Consider the following 22,442-nt stretch of genomic DNA (forward strand, 5'->3'; position numbering starts at 1 on the left):
TAGAATTATCTTCAATTTCCTTTTTTTTCCCCCAATACTTTTTAAGTTTGTAAGAGCTAGTTAATTTTACCTGACTTAAACTAATCCATGAATCCATTGAATCAAATACATGCAAGTAGCAATATACCCAAAGAATCCAATGAATAAGTGGGGGCACGTCTGAGCCCCAGAATCTCCTGGAGCTTCCCCACCTCCTTCAAGATGTCTTCTTTGTGTGATGTGACCGTCTGATATTTAGACTAAGGGAAGGCACCAGTACTGTGTGAAATACAAAGATGAGTAAAGCTGAAAGCCTTAATGTTCTTAAAAAAAAAAAAAAGATACAAGTTATATTTTCTCCCTGTACAAAACTATCTTGCACACACACTGGGATGCATGTACCCACCATGGAGACCACTGGTGTAGATCAGAGCTGATGGCAACTTTGAGGAGGGCTCAAGTTTGTGTGTGCGGGAAGTGCATTTGGTTCGAACATGTCAAATCTGAGGCATCTTTTCTAACAGCCAAGGAGAAATGTCAAGTGGGTCTTAGGTGCAAATTCAGGGAGAAGTTAGGTTTATAAAAACTAGTGGTTGAAGAAAAATACCAGATGGTCTCACTCATAGCAGGAATCTAGAAAACTTTAATAAGGGACCAGGAAAATGAATAACTATAAGAATCAAAATCAGGGGCTTCCCTGGTGGTGCAGCGGTTGAGCACTGGGTTGTGAAGCTGCCCGCGGCCTCTGCAGCACCGGTTCGATCCCCAGCTGCTCCCCGACCACCAGAGGATGGTCCCACATGGCGCGCAGACCTCTCCTGCCGCCCACTGCTCCCCTCAGCAGTGTTCTTTGGTCCTTCTGCCTGCTCTGCTCCCCGCTCTGGTGAATTCTCTCACCCTCCCGCCCTTCTGGCTATACCCAGTGCTTGTATAAATAAATAAATAAATCTTAAAAAAAAAAAATCAACAAAAAATTAGGAACCAGAGACACTCTATGGGGCCTGGGGGGCGGGGAAGGGGGAGGGATTGGGGTCAAAATAAGGGGATTGCAATTGTATGGGGAATATAAAAATAAAATTTATTTAAAAAAAAAAAACTAGTGGTTGAGCAAGTCTGGGTGGTAATTGAAGCCGTATAAACATGGACTTGCTTTGGAGAAAAGAAGAAACCATGAGAAGGCAACCTAGGACCTCATCTTGAAAGAGTCTATTAATAATTTCATGTGTAGAGAAAGGAGGTTCAACCTGAAATGAGGCCAGAGATGGCATAGCCAGCAATCACACAGCAAGGGAGTGTTTTAGAAAAGAACTACTTGGCAGTGTCCTCTACTGCTGAAAAGTTAAGTAGGATGCAGGAAAAATGCCCACTGTTTTTGAGCAGTATGGACACTGATGAGTGAGTTGCTTCAGGGGTAGTATTTGAGTACAGGTCACAGCATTGGGACTGGTACTGTTGAAAGGGAAATGTTGATGCAAGAAAGAAGGCTGGGTAGTGTAGTTTTCCTGAAAATGCATCAACTAATGGGATTCTAATAACAGCACCCCTCAACTGTAATGAGAGCAAAGGATGAAGAGGTACAAATATAACTAAACTGGTGTTTAAGAGACGAAGGGAAGTTGATTCCCTTCTCCACTCCCAGAGAAGCAGGAGACAAATTACCTCCTGAGAGAGGCGAGGGCATGGTAGGAGAGTTGAAGAAGGATGGAAGTGGTTTGAAATGAGCTTATAGAGAATAAGAGAACCAGCTCACCATAGAAGTGAGTGGGAGGGGGTAGCATTTGGAAATTTTTTTTTTAAGATTTATTTATTTATGCATATAAGAACTGGGGTACAGGCCAGAGATGCAGGGAGTGAGAAGATTCACCAGAGACAGAGCAGGGAGCAGAACAGGCAGATTGACTGAAATACACTGCTGAGAGGAGCAGCAGGCGAGTCAGGAGAGGTCTGCTGTGCCATGTGGGTAGCTCCCTGGCCAGCCGGGGATCAAAATCATGCTGCAAAGGCTGCAGATTGCTTCATAGTGCTGTACTTAACCCCTTGCGCCACCAGGGAGGCCCCGCATTTGGGAATTTGATCGTACAGCAAGCTCCAGTGCCTGGACTGGAGCTTAAAATGTTAAAAATGTTGGACAGAAGAGGTTGATGTCCTTGCTGTGCTCCTTGCCCCACCTGCCGGTGTGATCTGATGAGAAGTTGCTAATGTGAAAGGAAGATCTGTCTGACATCCTGACTTTTTTACTTTGAAACTCTTTTTTTCTGAAGAGAATGAACATAGGCCTCAGAGTCTTCCTCGTAATAGCGGACAGCTTGCAGCAGAAAGATGGGGAGCCACCAATGCCAACAACAGGAGTTATCCTTCCCTCAGGAAACACTCTTCGGGTGAAGAAAACCTTTCTCAGTAAAACCTTGACAGATGAAGAAGCAAAAGTCATAGGTTAGTATCAACTGGAATGAATAAATCACTTTGTGATACAATGTGTTATTCTTCTGGCAAAGCCTATGACCAAACCTGAAAGATATATAATTGCCTATGGTGGCTTATTCCAGTATTCAGAGTAATGAAAAAATGAAAACATTTTCTGAAATATCTGTAAGTCTTCACAGGAAGAGTCTTCTGGCTAAGTCTTTTTCTTATATGATGCTATTCACTATATTTTGTACTTTCTTTAAATTGATTTCAGTTCTATGCAGATACTTACACTTTTCCTCCAGTCTGCTGAACTGTCTGGGAGAATTCAAAGTGCAAAAGAAACTCTTTTTGTAATAACAAATAAGTGAATGTTATTTAAAAATTGGCAGGCGTATATTTTTTACAGATGGTGATTGTAATTACCTAACTTCTCACATTTTATAACTGGGAGTTTTTCCCCACCTCTTAGGAATGTCAGTTTACTATCCTCAAGTGAGAAAAGCATTAGATAGCATCCTCAGACATTTGGACAAAGAAGTTGGGAGACCCATGTGTATGACTAGCGTGCAGATGTCTAATAAGGAGCCTGAAGACATGATTACGTATGTAGTAAATTCTCTTTGTTGCTACTTCTGCTTTCATAAACTAGAGATGGTTGATTCCTGCTTACTTGTTTCCTTCGCTGTCTTTTTCTGGATTTCTGCCATGTTGCATTTGTTACAGTTATTAATACAATGATTCCTTCCATGCATTCAGTTTTATTCTTTAAAATGCTGTCAACCTAAAATAGATCCCAAAAGTCATCCTGGAGTTTGTGGTCGGTGACAAGGCCCTACATTTACTGTGAGCAATAGATGTGTGCTAGTTAGCCCAGATATGTGTGGACATGATTGGTTTATCAAGTCAAACAAATGCTCATTTCCAGAGACCTGGAAGTAAAAAAGAAAACCTGACAATCTCTTCCAAGGACCCATGTGAATTATGTATGAGTAGTGTTTTCAAAGCAGTAACCCATCCTACCCCACTCCCAGAACATCACTGCACGGAGGATCACATTATCTTTTTTCCTCATTGTTAGGGACTTCCTCCTTCAAGAGGATGTATTTTATGGCAATAACTTCTTTGATTCACTAGGAAGTATCTCTGTATATTTTGTATAAGGAAGGACTTTTTTTATATCTATATCTGCTTCATAATCTTAGAATACCAAATTGGGTCTTTGATCTTTCGATACAACTGATGTACAGTTATACACTAGTTTACCCCAATATCTCTTAGCATTTGTCTAATAAGATTTTCCCATCTGTGACTTCCTCTGGAAAGTCCTCATCCTTTTTATTGACAGCCATGTCACTCGCATATGTCAGTGACTGACTGCACATTCCTCTGGCTGCACATGTAGGTTCTGTAGCCATTCCAGGGTCAGCATTCCCATAATGGCTGATTCAAATTTTACATCAAGGAATATCACTTTTCTTTTCTTTGTTGCCCTTTAATCTTTATTGGCCAATTTTCACTTTTGAAAATCCAGTTTTGTTAAAATGCCACCTGAGTGTTGCACTGGAGACAAGGAAGCAGTACAACTGCACACCTTGCTGTCCACATGTGAACCAAATAACTAATGAATGGTCAGTGGCCAATCTTGGTAGGCTTTGAAAGCCATGATATGATTAGTCACTGATTGTGATAGCGTCTTACTTACATAGAGATTTGTGGACTGAAAGGGAAACCTGTTGGTGCATTACTTACAGTTAACTGGGGGCAACTGAAAATGGAATCATGCTGTTGGGGACTGGTAAATTAAACAAAGTATGGGAACTCAAACTCACACATATTGAAACCTTGCAAAGAGAAACTATTTAAAGTTTGTAAAAGTAGTTAGCAAGTCCATTGCAGCTGTAATGAATACTGACCCAAAACACTTAAAGCACTGAAATTATTTTCTACATGAAAATTATTAGGCCAAGTAAAGAACATTTTGGTAAAATAAACAGCCTCACCTTGAAATATAGATTTAAATAAAGTCCATCGTAGTAAGAGGTCATATATTTAAAATAAAAATTGAATAGCTAAGAGAAAATATAGTAGAATTGTTATATCAAGCCTGTAGAGGAACCAGGATTTTAAAAAAAATTGGCATGTTTTGTAACATAAAAATTTTAAATATGTATATTTGTGTGTGGGGGTAGGGGGGTGGGCTGGGGAATACATAGCCTGAAGTAATATAATAAGAATGACAGCAACAGTGGTGTATGAGAATGTCTGTTTTCCAAGAACCTTGTTAGTATGTGATAGTAAATGAAAAAAAATATTACAGGTCCTCCAAATCAATATTTTGTTATTTAATAATATCAGTAATATTCACTATTTTAATTGTTATTAAAGGCTTAATATTTATAAATAATATTTACTTGAATAATTGTAATATCATACTTATTTAAACATAATAGCTATGATTGCTTTCTCATTGCTGAAAGAAAACCTTTGCTCTTTAGCTATATTTTGCTTTTCCTGAATTATCTGTGTAGTCTAATAATGATTAATAATAATTTACTGGATTTGTACTGTTTTATATTAAATGTAAATTAAACTTTCTGGGATGAGTTACTGTTTTCTATAACTGTTTTTACAAGTTTGCATTCATTGTCTAGTATATGGAATATACTTTTTATTAAATCCTGTTATTTATTTCTCAGGGGGGAAAGAAAACCCAAAATTGACTTGTTTAGAACGTGTATTGCTGCTATTCCAAGGTTGATTCCAGATGGTATGAGCAGAACTGACCTCATTGAATTGTTAGCAAGGTCAGTGAGAATTACTGTTTACTGTGGTAATTAAGAAAAAAAGCATTGAAAATCCTTTATTTTTACTTTGTAAACTCCTATTTTGTCTTTTTGTTTTGTGAAACATCTTCCCATTTTTTTATAGGGATGTAATTGACTTGTGGCACGCTATTAGTTTCAGTGTACAACATAATCATGTAATATTGTATATACTGCAAGGTGGTCACCACAATAAGTCTAGTTAACATCCGTCACCATATATAGTTATAAAATTTTCTTGTTATGATAACTTTTAAGGTCTACTCTCAGCAACTTTCAAACATGCAATACAGTATTAATTGAAGTCACCTTACTATGCTTTGCATCACCATGATTTACTCATTTTATGTAACTGGAAATTTGTACTTTTTGATCCCCTTCACCCATTTACCCACCTGCCACCTCCACCCACCCCTCCCCACCCCAGCCTCTGGAACCAGTGCTGTGCTCTCTGTATCTATGAGCTCAGGTTCTTTTTGGCTGCTAGGTTTTGTTTTTTGTTTTTTTTTAGAGTCTACATGTAGGTAAGAGTATTTGGTATTTGTCTTTCTCTGTCTTATTTAGTTCACTTAATATAAAGCTTTCAAGGTTGAATTGCATTGTCACAAATGGCAAGATTTCATTCTTTGTTTGACTGAAGAATATTCCATGAGACACACACACACATATTTTGTTATCCATTCAGCTATCAGTGGACACCTAAGTTTTTTTCTATGCCTTGGCTGTAGTAAATATTGCTGCAATGAACATATATCTTTCCTAGTTAGTGTTTTCTTCAGATAAATACCCAGAAATGTTATTGCTTAATTTTTTCCAAAACCTACATGCTGTTTTCCACAGCGGCAACACCAATTTATATTCCTACCAGTAGTCTATAGGGGTCCTTTTTCTCCATAACCTCACCAACACTCATTGTTCCCTGTCTTTTTATTGACAGCCATTCTCTACCAGGTGTGGGGTGATATTTCACTGTGGTTTTGATTTGCATTTCCCTGATGATTAGTGACATGAGGCATCTTTTCATGTATCAATTGGCTCCCTGCTCTATTTTTAACTTTCAGTTTCTTTTGGATTCCCCTACAAATCCTGCTTTTCAATTTGCTACCTTTCCATCTACTAAAATGTCTTGAAATTTTTTAGCACATCATCCCTTAACATTTGGGTGTTATCAGTGTGTGATGACACCCATTAATTAGATTTTAATTATTATGTTAACTCTTCCTGTAGTCATTACTTTAGCAACTAGAGTGCTGGCTAGGTCTCCTCTTTACTTTTTCTTTCACTGCAGACCCCTCAGGGTTGAAAATTTTCCTCCATTAGGCTTTATAAAATGAATAAATAATATGACAGCCAAACTGAAATATTAGCTCCCAAAATGATTTCTGAGCTGAGGTGATAGCCTATTGAAACACTGCTTTGTTGAGATCATTGGGGATTCTCTTCAGGTTAGGGGTCAGAAAACTTTTTTCTAGAAAGAACCTGTCATAAATATTTTAAGATTTGCAGATTACTGTCACATCACTGGGGTGCAAAAGCAGCCATTGTCAGCATGTGAAAGAGTGGGCACAACGATATTCCAGGTGGTACCTGGCACTACTTGCTCCTTGAGCCATTGTTGGCCAGCCTGTGCCCAAATGAGAAACCAAGTACGGTGATTTTCATAGAGCAGGGATACTTGACTATATTGAAAGGTGTTTTGCTGGTTGCTGGGCACTTATCAGTAAGTCTTGAGTTAAATTCACATTGAGTAAAGTTAATGGACTGCTCTGGCTAGCCTTTGCACATCCTCCTTCCAGACACCTTACTTTACACCCTTGACCCTCAACTGTTAGAGGTTGCCATCAGACATTAACAGTAGCTGTCTCTTTTTAGGATTATGAGGAGAGAGAGTGAGAGAAAGTTTGCACCACGAGATAAATGCATCTCTCCCCATTCTAATTGTTGCTGTGAAGTAGATTGCAGTTACAAGGTTCATGTTAACATTAGGGAAGATAAATTCATCTCTCCCCATTCTAATTGTTGCTGGTGAAAGACTATTTACTTTGCTTCTTTTCCCTGTGATATGCATTTACTGATTTACTTTACCCCCAAAATAAAATGTTCTGGAGTCTGTTCTCTCTTGTCCCCTATTTCTGTCATTTGGATTTGTGAAGTTTAAATCTTGTTGACTTGAAAATAAAACAAGCAAAACAAAGGCACATTGTAAATTTATAACCCTGGCTGCTCTCTGAGGGAAGTTCATTAATTTTCTCCTGCCTTAAGTTCACCAAGCTACATGTTGTTTTCTACATAATGAGCAGATAATATGCATTTATACCTTTAGTGTAGCACATACAGGCATAAGATTCTGGATTTAGCAGATCTTGAGATAAGCTTTGTAGTCAGCATAATGGAGGTTGACACTCTCCTCTCCCAAGGTATCTCCTTTGGTACCACCCGCAGGGACAGAACACTGGTTGGAGAGCCTTAATCTCACCCTGTGTGGTCTTTCTGAGTGCTGCTCTAACTGCTCTGCTTCGTGCCTTATTCCTCCTGAGATTCTAGCTGTGGCAAATGTGCTCTTCACCCATTGCCAGTGAAGGTTGTCTGTAGTGAACACTGAAGTGAGTTCAGCAGGGTGAAAGCTCATAGCTCTTTTCTCCTAAACCAGGCAGCTTTGCTCCTCTGTCACTGAGGATAACTCCCAGCTTCCTAAGTGTGTAACTTTGGCATATCGTTTAAATTACCTATTTATTCATGCAAGCTGTTTCTAACTGTGATGCATCTTCTTGATAATGTCAGTAAACTAATACTCTTTAGTGGCAAATCAGAAATTCTTAGTCATACAGCATTTTATATATATATATATAGAGAGAGAGAGAGAGAGACAAAGAGACCTCATATTGTAAAGTTTTGATGACTTAAAAAATAATTTTATATAGCCTCTCCACTATTAGACTTAGCTCTCATCTGGGCCTTACATGTTAGTGTGACATGTCTTTTTCATTTTTATTCTGGGCACACCCATAAATGTTACTTCTGAATTTACTCTTATACTTTCAAGAATTATTTCTATTAAATTGACTCCATCTTGATTTGTCAGATTTCCTTTTTACAATCAATTATCTGTCTCTTATATAACTGTCACCTCAGCAGCATGAAAGGAATGATAGCAATAAATTACGCCCTTTCCAGTGCTAGTAAAGAACTAAAGAAATGTGAGCTTAGGCTGAGATGATACATGATTGGACATCATTTTGTATTGATTATAGGATAACAACCTCGGGCATTTTAAGGATTAAAGAATTTTTACAATGCAATTCTGATATGTCAATAGAGTACAGCATTTGAGTTATAATTGAATTGTTATCCTGGATGATAGTAAAAATATACACCAATACTAACAGACTCATGTGTGAATAAACAAATAGGCTAGCATAAAGATTGCTATAACACACAAAAGGAACAATACTTTCCATCTTCATACTTCTTGCACACCAATGAAGACATTTTTTAAGTTCTTCATTTTACGGTGTAGATGGTAAAACTATGTGGAAGGTTTGGGAGTTTGCTCATGTTGTTTTATTCTTGCTAGGCTCACAATTCATATGGATGAAGAACTGCGTGCCCTGGCTTTCAATACTCTGCAGACACTGATGCTGGATTTTCCAGATTGGCGGGAAGATGTTCTTTCGGGATTTGTTTATTTTATTGTTCGTGAAGTGACCGATATCCATCCCACACTTCTTGATAATGCTGTAAAGATGTTGGTACAGTTAATCATTCAGTGGAAACAAGCAACCCAGATGCATAACAAAAACCAGGAATCACAGGTACCAAATTCTTTTCTACTTCTACCTTTGTATATAGTCATTGGTAAATGATATTAATATATATTGACTTTCGGAATCTAGAAAACTTAAATAAGGGACCAGGGAGAAGAATAACTATAAGAAAGTGAAAATCAAAATCAACAAACAACTATGAACCAGAGACACTGTATGGGGGCTAGGGGGCGGGGAGGGGAGGGATTGGTGTCAAAATAAAGGGGTTGCAATTGTATAGGAAATGTAAAAACAAAATTTCTAATAAAAATAAATAAATAAAACATATATTGACTTTCTCACAAGTTAAAATTTTTAATTCATAATCCCTTAGACTGAGCTTTCCTATTGCTCCTATGTTAAATATATAGTGCTTGTGTGTCTGATCTTGCCATCCTTCTTCCTTTTGTTTTGAATGAACATAGAAAGCAGAGGCAATTCTAGGTCACATTTAGGTCAATACTAATGTATTGAAAGCTGATGTACTAAAAATGATTGGTAGTCTTCCGTTTGAATGATTGTTTATCCATGGTAACAGTCTTGTTTGATATAGACAGTCTGGTTCTTCATCCTTCTAAATCCTAGCAGGTGCAAATTATTGATTTACAATTGTGTATAAGTCATAGGACCTTGGAATTTTAGAGCTGAATCATCTAAAGCAACTTAATGAATGTTGAAATCACTAGAGGCCCAAGACACTCTCTCACAAGCTCCTCTTTGATGCTGGTCCACACTTTGAGTATAAAGGATTAGGCTCCAATTCCCTCATTTTCCACATAGACTTATTACACCAAGAGTGATTAACACTGTCAGCTGTAAGTTACAAAAGATCAAAGAATGCATGATAGAAGTTAGATACAGAATTCATATTTAGATTGCCAGTTAAAAGTTTCACCTCCACTGTTTACACATTGCAGTTTTATGAATTAAATATTTAAGTTGCTTAAGCTGAGGCAGTCACCATAATCTCATGATTCATTTGACTCTTAATTGTTCTACTAGAATGTCTGTACATACATATTTTATTTTTAACTTGTTTTTATTTTTCAAGCATGGTGTAGGTAATGGAGCTTCTCACCCACCTCCTCTGGAAAGGAGCCCATATTCCAGTGTGTTCCACGTGGTCGAAGGGTTTGCACTTGTCATTCTCTGTAGCAGTCGGCCAGCCACTAGGAGATTAGCCGTCAGTGTCCTTAGAGAAATACGGGCTTTATTTGCACTTTTGGAAATGCCTAAGGTAAGATTGAGTATTTCATTTAGTTCTATGAAAGCACTTCACACACTGTCCCCTGGACCATCCTTGTTCCATTACTGTTACTGTCATTCAGGTATACCTTACTTTGTGACAAACTCTTTTTGACAGGGACTGACTTCCATTTATAACAAGTAAATCTATAGTGAATGCTTAATGTTTGGCTGTTTGAACATTCCTAAATTGTTTAGACATGTGATATCTTTTCTATAGGGTGATGATGAATTAGCCATAGATGTGATGGACAGACTGAGCCCATCCATTCTGGAGAGCTTCATACATCTCACTGGGGCTGATCAGGTAACTGGAATGATTTCATGTTGTCCAGTCTTGTTTTGGAACTTAAGACATGCATAGCTACATGAGAACTACAAGTGCATTTAAAAAAAAAAAAGTGGCTCACTCACACAGTGGCCCTAGTTATGCTATGGTTGGTACTCCACAGAGATGAAAGTATTTTATCTTTGTAAAATTCCAATCTTTCCAATTTAAGTAGTGTCTCTCAAATACAATGTTACTATTGACTAGTATTGACTATTTATTATGGCAAATAATGTTCTTCACATATACATGCTGGTAAAATGCTGGAGAAATTTTTGTTGAAATTGAAAATGAATTGTACCCTTTGCCTTAAATAAATACTTTTGTTTGCTTTGCCATGTAAGCTTAAGTGCAGTGGAGCAAATTATGTGATCTTTTATGCCAATTTTATGAAATTTGACTCATTAAAATGAAGAAAAACACTTGGTCAGCACACATTACTAAGTAAATTTATGCAAACTTACTTGAGTTTTTAAAAAGGCTCATTTCAATATTTCAAGATTGATGTAAGAATAACTGTTCTAACTATAATATATGAAATTTTTCTGTTTTGTAATATATGGTCAAAAGATTTATGTGCCTTTTATATACACTTGACTATAAGTCACAAATTACCGATAGATAATAAAGGGAGATAATAAAATTTTATAAAACTGAATTGACTATAATACTATAGAATTTAAAGAATCCTGTTGTAGATTATTAACCGTAAATTACACTAACAAAAAGAGTATTGGATGATTCTCTTTTAGTGCCTAAAGCAGTGCCTGGCTCGCACAAGTCTTTATAAGTATCTATTGAACGATCAAGTGGATTGAGCCTATTTGGCTTGTCTCCATTTGTGTTGTTTGAATGATATATAATTTGCTGTAAATGTAAACCTTTATCTCTTCAGTATAAAACCCCAGAATATCATTAAGCAAATATCTAAGAATGTGGCCCTTTGGAAAGGAGTTCCTCTCCAGTAACTTAACTTAAGCATTGTGGGGCACATCCGCATGGAAGTAAAGGTGTCATTTTTGAGTTCGCTCATAGTTTTAAGTCTCATATATGTATATGAATTTGAGGTTCTTAACTTTTTTTGGTTTATAGCTCCATTTGAGAATAATGAAAGCCTTGATAGCTGTCTTTAAAAAAAACGCGGGTATGTACATACACAAAATGCCCTCATGTGCAATTTCAGGAATTTACTACTCCCTTAAACCTACCTGGGACCTCATACTATCTCTGTTCTAGAAACTACCCTTAGTCCACTTACAGTTTAAATAATACACATGCAAAACTTTGAAAGATACTGAAATGTGCAATCAATCACCTATTTTTTTTTTCTCTACATAGACTACTTTGCTGTATTGCCCAAGCTCAATAGATTTACAAACATTAGCAGAGTGGAACTCATCTCCTATTAGCCACCAGTTTGATGTGATTAGTCCGTCGCACATATGGATATTTGCACATGTGACCCAAGGCCAAGATCCATGGATTATAAGTCTCTCCAGTTTTTTAAAGCAAGAAAACCTTCCAAAACACTGCTCTACAGCTGTGAGCTATGCTTGGATGTTTGCATACACAAGACTTCAGTTGTTATCCCCACAAGTTGATATAAAGTAAGTTATTGCTCAGGTGTAATTTTGTTATTTGGAAAAATTTGTGGAATTCTTCTAAAATATTTATTTTAGTAGTCTATAATCTTTGAAGACAGAAATTTGACAGAAGCCTTAAAAATGCAAATATTCTTTTTGACACTGCATTTCCATTTCCAGGAACTTATTTAAGAAAACAGATAAACTTTTATTCTAATTAAGCATTTATTTAAATGTATAATGTATATAGTAGGGAAAATACTATCAGCTAAAGATGTCAACAATGAAGTTTGGCTGATAAAAACATAATCTCTGTGATACTGTTGCAGAAAGTCATCAAAAATGATGCTATGAACTATAAATCAGACATTCTGCAAGGGAGGAGGAGGAAAGTGATCCAAATAGGGGAGAGAAGAGCACAAGGGACAATGGTGATGGTTCACGAGTGAAGTGGTGATGGGAATTTTACAGGGAATACACAATGGTGTTAAAGTTATAAATAAAAAAAATAAAAATGATGCCGTGGAAGTATTTTAATTCACATCTTTAATTTAAAGATATATGTTAAATATGAGAAGTTTGTCAGAACAAAAGAAACAATATTATTCAATTTATATAAGTTAATAGACAACTCATGCATTGATATGTAAAGGAATTTAAGATGTGTAGAAGAATATGCAGTGTTCATTCTGGTGTGAAAGTAAAGGTAATTTATATTTTGTTTTCACCTTTTCTACATCGTGTGTAATAAGTTATAAAATGTGGCCTGATAAAATATTAATTTTGTTCATAGGGATGAATAATAGATTGTTAAAATGATCCTGCATTGTTTCAATTTTCAGCCTAATATTTTATTCATTTACACTTTCTATCACTCCACAGAGATGTCATATTAATAATAAAAACTTTATGCTAACCCTCTCCCCTAAATTGATAGAAGTTTACCATCAGTTAAAAGAAGTCTGAAAAAATTATGTTACAGTATTTATATCACTTGTTTTTTTCTTTTCTTTTTTTTTCCTCAGTAGCCCTATCAATGCTAAGAAAGTAAATACGACCACAAGCAATGACTCGTACATTGGCCTGTGGAGAAACTATCTGCTTCTTTGCTGCAGTGCAGCGACATCCACATTGTCTTCACCATCCACAGGTTCTGTGAGATGTTCTCCTCCTGAGACGCTGGCGTCTACCCCTGATAGTGGCTACAGCATTGATTCTAAAGTAAGTTCTCCACGTCCGCCATTGAGTCTGAGGGGCATTATAGAAGCAATGTTGGATTTTTAGCAATAAAATCAATGCAGTAAATATACAGGTGCTGATTTTTAGCAGTGAAAATCTGAAACTTAGGTAATGTTAGAATGTGATGTGGCTTCAATTTTAAGTTTTTCTCTTCCAGGAAAACAAAGTAACTTGGTTATTAAATAATGTATTTCTGGCACTAACTCTGAAAATAGTTCAAGAAATCCCCCCAGTTTTATGGATTCCGCGTTATAATCAATAATATATGTAACTTTTCTTTCAGCGGAAGAAGGGTTGCGTTTTTTAAATTCACCATCATGAATATATATATATTTTTTTTTATACAAGAGCTGGGGTACAGTCCAGAGGTACGGGAGGGTAAGAGAATTCACCAGAGACAGAGTGGGGAGCAGAACGGGCAGACTGACTGAAATAAACTGCTGAGGGGAGCAGCGGGTGAGACAGGAGAGGTCTGCCACGCCATGTGGGTTTCTCCCTGGCTGGCCGGGAATTGAACCTCACTGCAGAGGCTGCGCACAGCTTCACAGCGCTGCGCTCAAGCCGCTGTGCCACCAGAGAGGCCCCAGATCATGAATATTTTTAAAGCAATTTTATTCCTTTCCCCCATTTTATTTCCTATTTTAGAATAATTTTATTCTATTATAGTTCTTATACTTCTCAGTATGGAAAAGAGATCAATTAAATATTTAAATACCTTTTTGGAACTGCCGAGTTACGCAGTGATAGAAAATGATCCTTGATAAGAACATTTAGATAGCTTTCATGGTGTGACACGAAATATTAAGAGCTGGTGGAAGGAAATTGAGAAAGCCCAAGACTTGAGTGTCCAAGTGTAACACTGATAACTCTTTTAGAAGTAATTTTGTTCTACTCACTGTGCACTCAAAGGGCACAGATTATTGGATAGAGGGAGTCAACCTGGTATTTTTAAGAAGTCAAAAGACCCTCCAAACCAGTTTCGTTAATGAACTGGCAGTGAGCCATTAGAAGAATCATTTAACCTTTATATATGATGTATACCCTAAGTGTATTTTTAAGCATTATGCATACTAAAATTTGATCTGTTGTCATTGTCCAGATATTGTTGAAATGTGAAATTGTTTAGTTGGGTGTGCTGTCATTAGTGAGACTGCTATAAATATATATTTTTCCCCCACAGATTATTGGCATCCCATCCCCTTCATCCTTGTTTAAGCACATAGTTCCAATGATGCGCTCTGAGAGCATGGAAATCACAGAATCCCTTGTTCTAGGTCTTGGCAGGACCAACCCAGGAGCTTTTAGGTAATTATCTTCCTTGGTTTTCTCTGTGCGCTAAAATAGCAAATACTTGGAGAGTATTTGTTATCAAGATAGTTGCATATCAGGACTGAATTTTACCAGTTAACTTGTGATGGAACATTTAACAAGTCATTTCACTTATTTGAGCCTTTACTCATTTTGAGCAGATACAAGTGACCCTGTTTCTGTCAAATTATGAAAATCAAATAATACTATGTTTAATTATGTTCTAAAATGATAAAATGTTAATCTTTAATATTTTACTACCTATTTTACTACCCAATTTATTTAAACAGTGATTTTCTTAATTTATAATTTTAACCTGTTGGTTAAAACAATAATTTTTTTCCCTTTTTGTTGAGACAATTAGGCTATTTTTAAAGGAAATAGTTATGAACATAATTTGTAGCATTGTTGATGTTTTTATATTAATGAAGTAAATCCTTCATTTTTGTTTTGTTCTTGCTTTCTGGGCCCTGAATTTATTCTTCTGAGATTGTCTATTGGTATGAGATAGTATTTGATGTTTTGTCTCCAAGATAACAAGTACAATAGCACATAGTTAATATAAATTATAATATACCTATAGACATAGGATAGCACTCACTATAAGGAAAGATTTATTTTGGGAAGATTATTCTTGACAATTCAATACACTATTGTTGTAATAGAAAAAGCTGGGATACAAAAACAATCTCAGCTTCCTAAAGAACAATCAAATTCCCATGAATAGAAACAATTCTGAGGCAAATACTTTGAGTGCCTACAGTAGTTTTCCATAAATGCTGAAAATTGTGGATGGATTGTTTTTTCTCATGCTTTTTGTGTTTTCTCAGTCTTCTACCGTGAACACAATTTTCACTTGAAGTAAGAAGATAAAATTATCACTTTATGACATTCATACCCTCAATTCACTCATTTCATTTCTAAGAATTAATCATAATGATATAATCAGAAATGAAGACAAAGATTAAGATACACAGATGTTTAGCAAGACAATATTTATAGTAACAAAAGTTAGATAAATTTCACAAGTCAGTAGTAAATGAAAATCGTTAGGAAAACTGTGGCAGCCCACCCTATCATAGACTACTGAATTAATAATGGCATGTGAAAGTGATTAAGCTAATGTTAAGAGAAAAGAAGTATACACCATTTTACATATGATTAGGATCTTGACTATGTAAAATGTGGGCTGCAAAATGGTTGAACATAATTCTTGATAGTGTTTCCATCTACATATTAGAATGAATGGCTCTATAATTTTTTTTGGTTTGTTTTCCAGATATTCTACAGTGTGGGAGTATTGTTTTACAACCATAACAAAACATAAAATTGTCTTAAAAGTGTAGTAGGGTTAGTGTAGTAGGGTTAATATTTATGTTTACATCATTATGTTAATATTTATATAAGCACATATGTCAGATTGTATCTGCTTAACCTATCAATGAAAAGGACGTATATAATTTTCTTCTAGGGAACTAATAGAGGAATTGCATCCCATAATTAAAGAAGCACTTGAAAGAAGGCCAGAGGTAAGTTATGTCATTTTTCAGTCATTAAAATATTTATTTGGCAAACACCTGTATTCTGCACATATACCCAAAGGTTGTAATTTAGAAGTCAGAAGGCCAATGATAGTCTAAGGCACTTTTCAACCTTCTTTCAAATATGCAAGCCTCTTTCCCCTCAACCCCCCAGGGGTCTTATGCAAAAAGCCATTTTGTAAGACATGTTAAGTTGCTCTAGCTGAAGTGAGGACAGGAATACTCCGTCTAGATTAGGGTTGGTAGATTTTTCCTGCAAAGGGCCAGATGGTAGATATTTTCAATTTTGCAGTCCATGTTGTTCCTGTTGCAGCAACTCAGTTTTGCCACCTAGACTACTAAACCAGTGGGTGCAGCTGTCTTCCTGTAAGGAATTATTTACAGCAACCAGCAGCAGCAGGCCAGATTCAGCCTGTGGACCCTGTTTTACCAGGTCTAGCTTCCCATATCTACAGTTGGCATCAGGTTTTGAGAAACTTTTAGAAACCGCAGGTAACAGGTCTAGAGGGATAGGTGGATCCGTATACCTTAATATAAAATGTATTATGACTGTGAATAAAGTTCCAAATGTAAGAGAATTCACGGTCAATGAGGTAATCATTTGAGGTGAACTTTGTAAGATGTTTTCCATGGACAAGCAAGGGAAAGATACTCTGTGCAGAGAAAAACAGCATTTATATGCTATATAAAATAATTTGGACTTTACAAATTTTCTGTGATCATATTATGGGGAAAGAGATTGGTTAGTCAGGAAAGCAAGGTGAGAACTATCTCATGAAAGACTACTAGCTTAAGCTTTACTAGTCTGCCATTGGTCCCATATGCCTGTAGCATCAAAGAATGACCCAGAGAGCTTACAGTCAAAATTTCAATTTCTGGGCCTGCTGAAAGAAATCCCTTCAGTGGAGCCCAGAAATAATTTTTTCTAAGCCCCTGAGATGAAACTGCTGTGCCAAATATTATTTGAGATCACTGTAATTAAGGTTGGATGTCCACTGGGGAGTTCAAGCAGGAGAGGGGGAAGTGGTGACAACTGCTTCTCTTTTAGAAACTTTAATACCTCTTATATAATTCTCTCCCTTTTTCTCATTCAGTCCTATAGAGTAGTGATAGTAATGATAATTTCAGCGATAGTGCAGGATGATTTCTTACAGGGAAATAGGATTGGAAACAAAATTAAGTGCCAATATTATATTTCCGAGTTACAGGAAACAAAATCATCATAGCAGGTCATTACATGTAACAGTAATGTACCTTGAACATGAGGTGAGCTTGAGATCTTTAGAGTCAGTCTTTTTATTGAAGATTAAACAAAAACAGGTAATAAAACTATGGAAATCCTCAGACTGTTATGAAATCATCCCATTCAATATGAATTGCTCTAAACTTTATAAAGAGCTAAGAGAACCTATAACTTTAATAAATTAATGTCAACAAATTGGCTTGTATATGGCAGGCAGAATACTGGATCATTTCCATGAAATAAAAAGCCTAATAAATACAGTTTTGTTTGGTCTGTATTAGGAAATTTACATCAGAAATGAAATAATTACAGAAGAAAGGCATCATGGAAGAAAGTGATCCAGGAGATATGTATGCTATAGTGTGAGTTATTCTTAGAAGCAGAATCAAGTCAAGACATTACAGCTCTCATTCTTGGCATTCTTTCATTGACCCTAGTAAGATAAACTTAATTATTCATGCCATAACACTCAAAAGACTTTTTTGGTTTTTCCAAAATTAATTGGAAAACTGTGGCATGGGCAAAACCTTGTGGGGTTTCTTCATTCCCCTTTCTGGTATTTTCATACTTGGGGAGAGCAACTTAGGGATGCTTTACCATTGAGTTTACTAATCACTGCACTTCTCCTAAAGTTATCTGATTAGCAAGTCACCTGAAATTAACTGTAAGGTAACTGTAGAATTTCATGTCCCACACAAAAGGCATCACCATGTAAAATGTTACTTGCTTTTATTTGGCTTGTTATTTCCCAGCTACCTTATGCACCTCTTTGATTCAAAGCAGGCAGACCCCCAGAGTGCTCACCATCAGCATAGCCCAAGCAAAATAGTTTGATGAGCCCAGAAACTAAGATGGTCGCCTTATACTGACCAAGTTGCACCAGCAAGTTTTCTGTCAACTTCCTGGATGATTTGTAATTAATATCTTTGTATCTTTGAAATAGAATATGAAGCGGCGCAGGCGTCGAGATATTTTACGAGTACAACTGGTACGAATATTTGAACTGCTGGCAGATGCTGGTGTCATTAGTCACAGGTCGGTGTTGGAGTTTGTTTTTTAAAACTTTGGAATGATTAGGGAACATAATATTTTTTTTCTGGCATGAAATATAGCAATATAAAAACAGAAAAGCATCTTTGAAAAATGAAAACATTTCTGCTTCACTGTAAATATACTCAGAGATGGAAAAGCCAGTGTCTAAAAGGTGTGTTGAAGAATCTAGTAATAGATTGTTTCAGGCAAAAAATGGGTATAGAGTTCCTATGATTTAATATTTGTGGAATCTAGTGATCTGGGCAATAATTTACCTCACTTTATTAAGCTTTATTTCTCCAGAACTTAAAATATATTTAAAGGCTAAATATTATAGCTTCCACCACTATCCAAAAGTAGAACATCCCTATTTGGTACAATTTGGTGGATTAGCTTTTGATTAGATTATTTTTGGTTAGGTTAGTTTTGGTAACATTACCTAATTATTATAATTTTTTATGAATTTTAATTTTATGACTAATTTATATGGAAATATTTATATTTAATTTTATTATTAGAATTTACATGGAAAATTTTTTGACCTGGGGAAGCCTGTATAAGGTTGCAGTCTTATCCCAACCAATTGTTAGTCTAGGAAAAAATATGAAATCCATAAGCATACTTCGTAACTGTTTCCTTCCTTCACAAATAAGACATAAAACCTGGGGTGATTGTTATAGTAAAGCATCTTGACCTCAGGACCAGACCCTTGAGAAAATAACTATTTCCTTGAGAGGGCAACAGTATTACCTCACCATTGGCAGAGAATCAAAACTTGATCTGACCATTTCCAAAAAAAAGTAATTGTAAAGAAATCCTGAAAAAAAGGTGCTAATAATGAAACAGGTATAGGATTGTTAGTTTAGCCTTTGTCCTGATTGCTTCTCAATGTGCCTAACACCTTTCATCATATGCTTTCAGCAAGTGCTTTCAATACATAGCTCTAATCAGAATTTAAACCATTGATATACTTTTTTTTATAGCAAATGAAAAGCAAGAAAAAAAGAAATATTCTCTTTTCTGTCCTCCACAAAAATAAAACCATGAAAGTTAGCAAAAGTAAATTTGAAACTTGCTGAACTTGGTACAAAAAAATCAACAACCTAATACATGTGAATTTGTGTGTGTGTGTTTGGTTGCTTTAAATGTAGTATTAGTGAATGAAGAATCTTTGAATGGTGCTATTTGGGGGAACTGCAACATGTTATATTTAAAATTTATAAAAGCTGTATACAGGGATGAGCAGTGGTGGTTTTAAACACAGTTACGTCTTCTGTTTTTTGGTTTGTGGGAGAAATAACTATCAGACTATCACTCTTGCAGACTTTTCTTGTTCCTTCATTTAAAAAAAAAGAGATGGTTCCTCCCTGGTGGTGCAAGGGGTTAAGCACCACACTATGAAGCAATCCACAGCCTCTGCAGCATGAGTTCGATCCCCGGCCAGCCAGGAAGCTACCCACATAGTGCAGCAGACCTCTCTTGTCTCGCCCGCTGCTCCCCTCAGCAGTGTACTTCAGTCAATCTGCCTGTTCTGTTCTCCACTCTGTTTCTGGTGAATCCTCTCACCTCCCACACCTCTGGCCTGTTCCCCAGCCCTTGTATGCATAAATTAATAAATCTTAAAAAAAAAGATGAATTCTGAAGTGCAAGAAGGCAGAGGGCCATATTTTGTTCACCCACTTGTTCTTATGTGAATGATGCATTTTAAATATTCAAAATTTATTAAGTGGTGACCTGTTCTGACCCAGGTTATCTTAAGAAAACTACTGTATAGGTTTCCCATGTACTGAGCAGTCATAACCTAGTGCTCAAAAACACTCATTTAAGAAATATTGGGAAAAACTGTCATGAATTCATCCAACTTATTTTCATTGTTGTAGGCTTATCTTTTAATATGCTGTAGTACCATTTTGACTTCTTGCTTGTTTTTGTGATATTAGATGATTATAAGAAGCAATTTGCAACTAGACAAATTACTCTTACTTTTAAAATCATGCATTTTAGACATGCTTTTCAACTATAGCAAGGAAAAGCTACCCAAAATAAATGTAAATAAGATAATCAATCATTTATATGGTACTTATAGCAGGCCTTGTACTTTCTAGGCCTTTTATATACAGTCCCTCATTGTTACACTTTCTGCAATGCTCTGAAGTACACCCTGACCGCCTGTGTGGGAACTGGTAGGATAGGACTCAAACTCAAAGCTTTTGACTTAAACCAAATGAGCCCCTTCCAGTCAAGGCTCTCCGAGTTATAGTAGATTTTTGAGATAACTCTGTAGGTCTATACAAAATATTTGAAAACCAGCATTCTTGCTTGAATTATCCTTAAGTTTTATAGCCCCTAATACCTATCCCAGAATCCTGCCGAGAGTAAGTACCCAATGGCCTTTGGATGGATTATGCTAAAGGCATAACATAAATATGTGCAGCACCTTCTAGAATGTATAGAACTAGCCTATTTTCTTTCTACTTTTCCCTATCCCGTATGCCTCCTTATTTCCTGATTTTAAAAGCTATATATTTGGGCAGAGAGGAATTAACATCCAGCACTCAGAATAACTGATTGAAGTTAGCTATAGAATTGAGTGTATTGGGGCGGCCTCCCTGGTGGCTGAGGGGCTTAAAGTCTTAGCACTATCAAGCTTAGGCACCACTGTGGCATGAGTTCAATCATGAGTTCAATGCCCAGTCAGTGAGCTGACCCACATGGTGCAGCAAATCTCTCCTGTCTCTCCCGCTGCTCCCCTCAGCAGTGTATTTCAGTAGATCTGCCTTTTCTGCTCCCCACTCTGGTGAATCGTCTCACTCCTTGCACCTCGGCCTACACCCCAGTTCTTGTATGCATAAATAAATAAATCTTTTTTAAAAAATTGAATAGATTGTAGTAGCACTTCCTTGATTAAGAAACACTATCTATTTCTGTATTTTCAGCAAGCCCAAATCATATTCATTTCATTTTTGTAATTGGATTGCATACTGCAGCACAAAGTTTAATATAGATTTGTTGTTATTGGGTTTTTTTGGGCAATATTTGATAACTAGGAATTTATTTTGGTTTAAATTGTAATTTAAAATCACATTTTCTTTGTGTTCCTCAATATTTTCAGTGCAAGTGGTGGCCTTGATAATGAAACACATTTCCTCAACAACACTTTACTGGAGTATGTAGATTTAACTAGACAACTCCTGGAAGCAGAAAATGAAAAGGACTCTGACACACTGAAGGATATACGATGCCATTTTAGTGCCTTAGTGGCGAATATCATTCAGAATGTTCCAGGTACTATCTTCAGCCATTGTTGAATATTATGGGACGTTTAGATTTTTTTCCTTCCCCTGAGGTTTTGTAATGTAAGTTGATAAAGCAACTTGTGGACATGTTGGAAAAAGGTGTCAGTATGTCCTGGGTGGTGTGATACCTTTCAATTAGCAACAGTGGTTGCAAATCAGAGTCCTATCATAGATTTTCAACAGAAATCAAGATATGCGCACAAAAGTTTGAAGAAGTCAATAGAATAAGTTCTTTTGAGAATTTATTCTTAACTCTATGAGCAAAAAGCATAATGCTCCAAATAAAATTTGAGATAAGCATTAATATAGTAGCTTTAAATAATAGGAAAATATATAAGGCTACACTATGAATTGATTGATTTCTTTAACAGATGTGTGCTTATTGTTGAACACATGGTATATGCCCAGACACTGGTTTAGGCAGTAGAAAAATTAATATATGCAGTTGCATTTGAGAAAAATCATAAATTCTTTATAAGCATGAGGCATAAACATGTAACTATAGCCTTTGGCATACAGTTTCTTTTTCTTTCTGAAAAAGCAAATTATTTTGTTACCTTTAAAGTTATTTTGTTACCTTAAAAGCATATGCAAATAGTTGACTTTTAAAGTAA

The 22,442-nt window shown here is 36.2% G+C and overlaps 1 protein-coding gene across 2 annotated transcripts in view; it reads left to right on the forward strand.

The window, feature by feature from the left end:
* Positions 1 to 22,442, forward strand: part of FRYL (FRY like transcription coactivator) — a gene marked incomplete at both ends in the record, with an annotated part of 139,115 nt that overhangs the window by 55,324 nt on the left and 61,349 nt on the right. For both annotated transcript variants that reach the window (XM_084233592.1, XM_084233593.1), the window contains 12 exons: positions 2,241 to 2,412; positions 2,858 to 2,990; positions 5,085 to 5,192; positions 8,785 to 9,022; positions 10,065 to 10,250; positions 10,479 to 10,565; positions 11,925 to 12,193; positions 13,195 to 13,390; positions 14,589 to 14,713; positions 16,188 to 16,245; positions 18,444 to 18,535; positions 21,645 to 21,817. In XM_084233592.1, coding sequence (XP_084089718.1) covers positions 2,241 to 2,412; positions 2,858 to 2,990; positions 5,085 to 5,192; positions 8,785 to 9,022; positions 10,065 to 10,250; positions 10,479 to 10,565; positions 11,925 to 12,193; positions 13,195 to 13,390; positions 14,589 to 14,713; positions 16,188 to 16,245; positions 18,444 to 18,535; positions 21,645 to 21,817 — 1,837 coding nt within the window. The remainder of the gene's footprint in view (positions 1 to 2,240; positions 2,413 to 2,857; positions 2,991 to 5,084; positions 5,193 to 8,784; positions 9,023 to 10,064; positions 10,251 to 10,478; positions 10,566 to 11,924; positions 12,194 to 13,194; positions 13,391 to 14,588; positions 14,714 to 16,187; positions 16,246 to 18,443; positions 18,536 to 21,644; positions 21,818 to 22,442) is intronic.

The sequence above is a fragment of the Talpa europaea genome (genome assembly GCF_964194135.1).
Source record: "Talpa europaea genome assembly, chromosome: 5".
Lineage (NCBI taxonomy): Eukaryota > Metazoa > Chordata > Mammalia > Eulipotyphla > Talpidae > Talpa > Talpa europaea.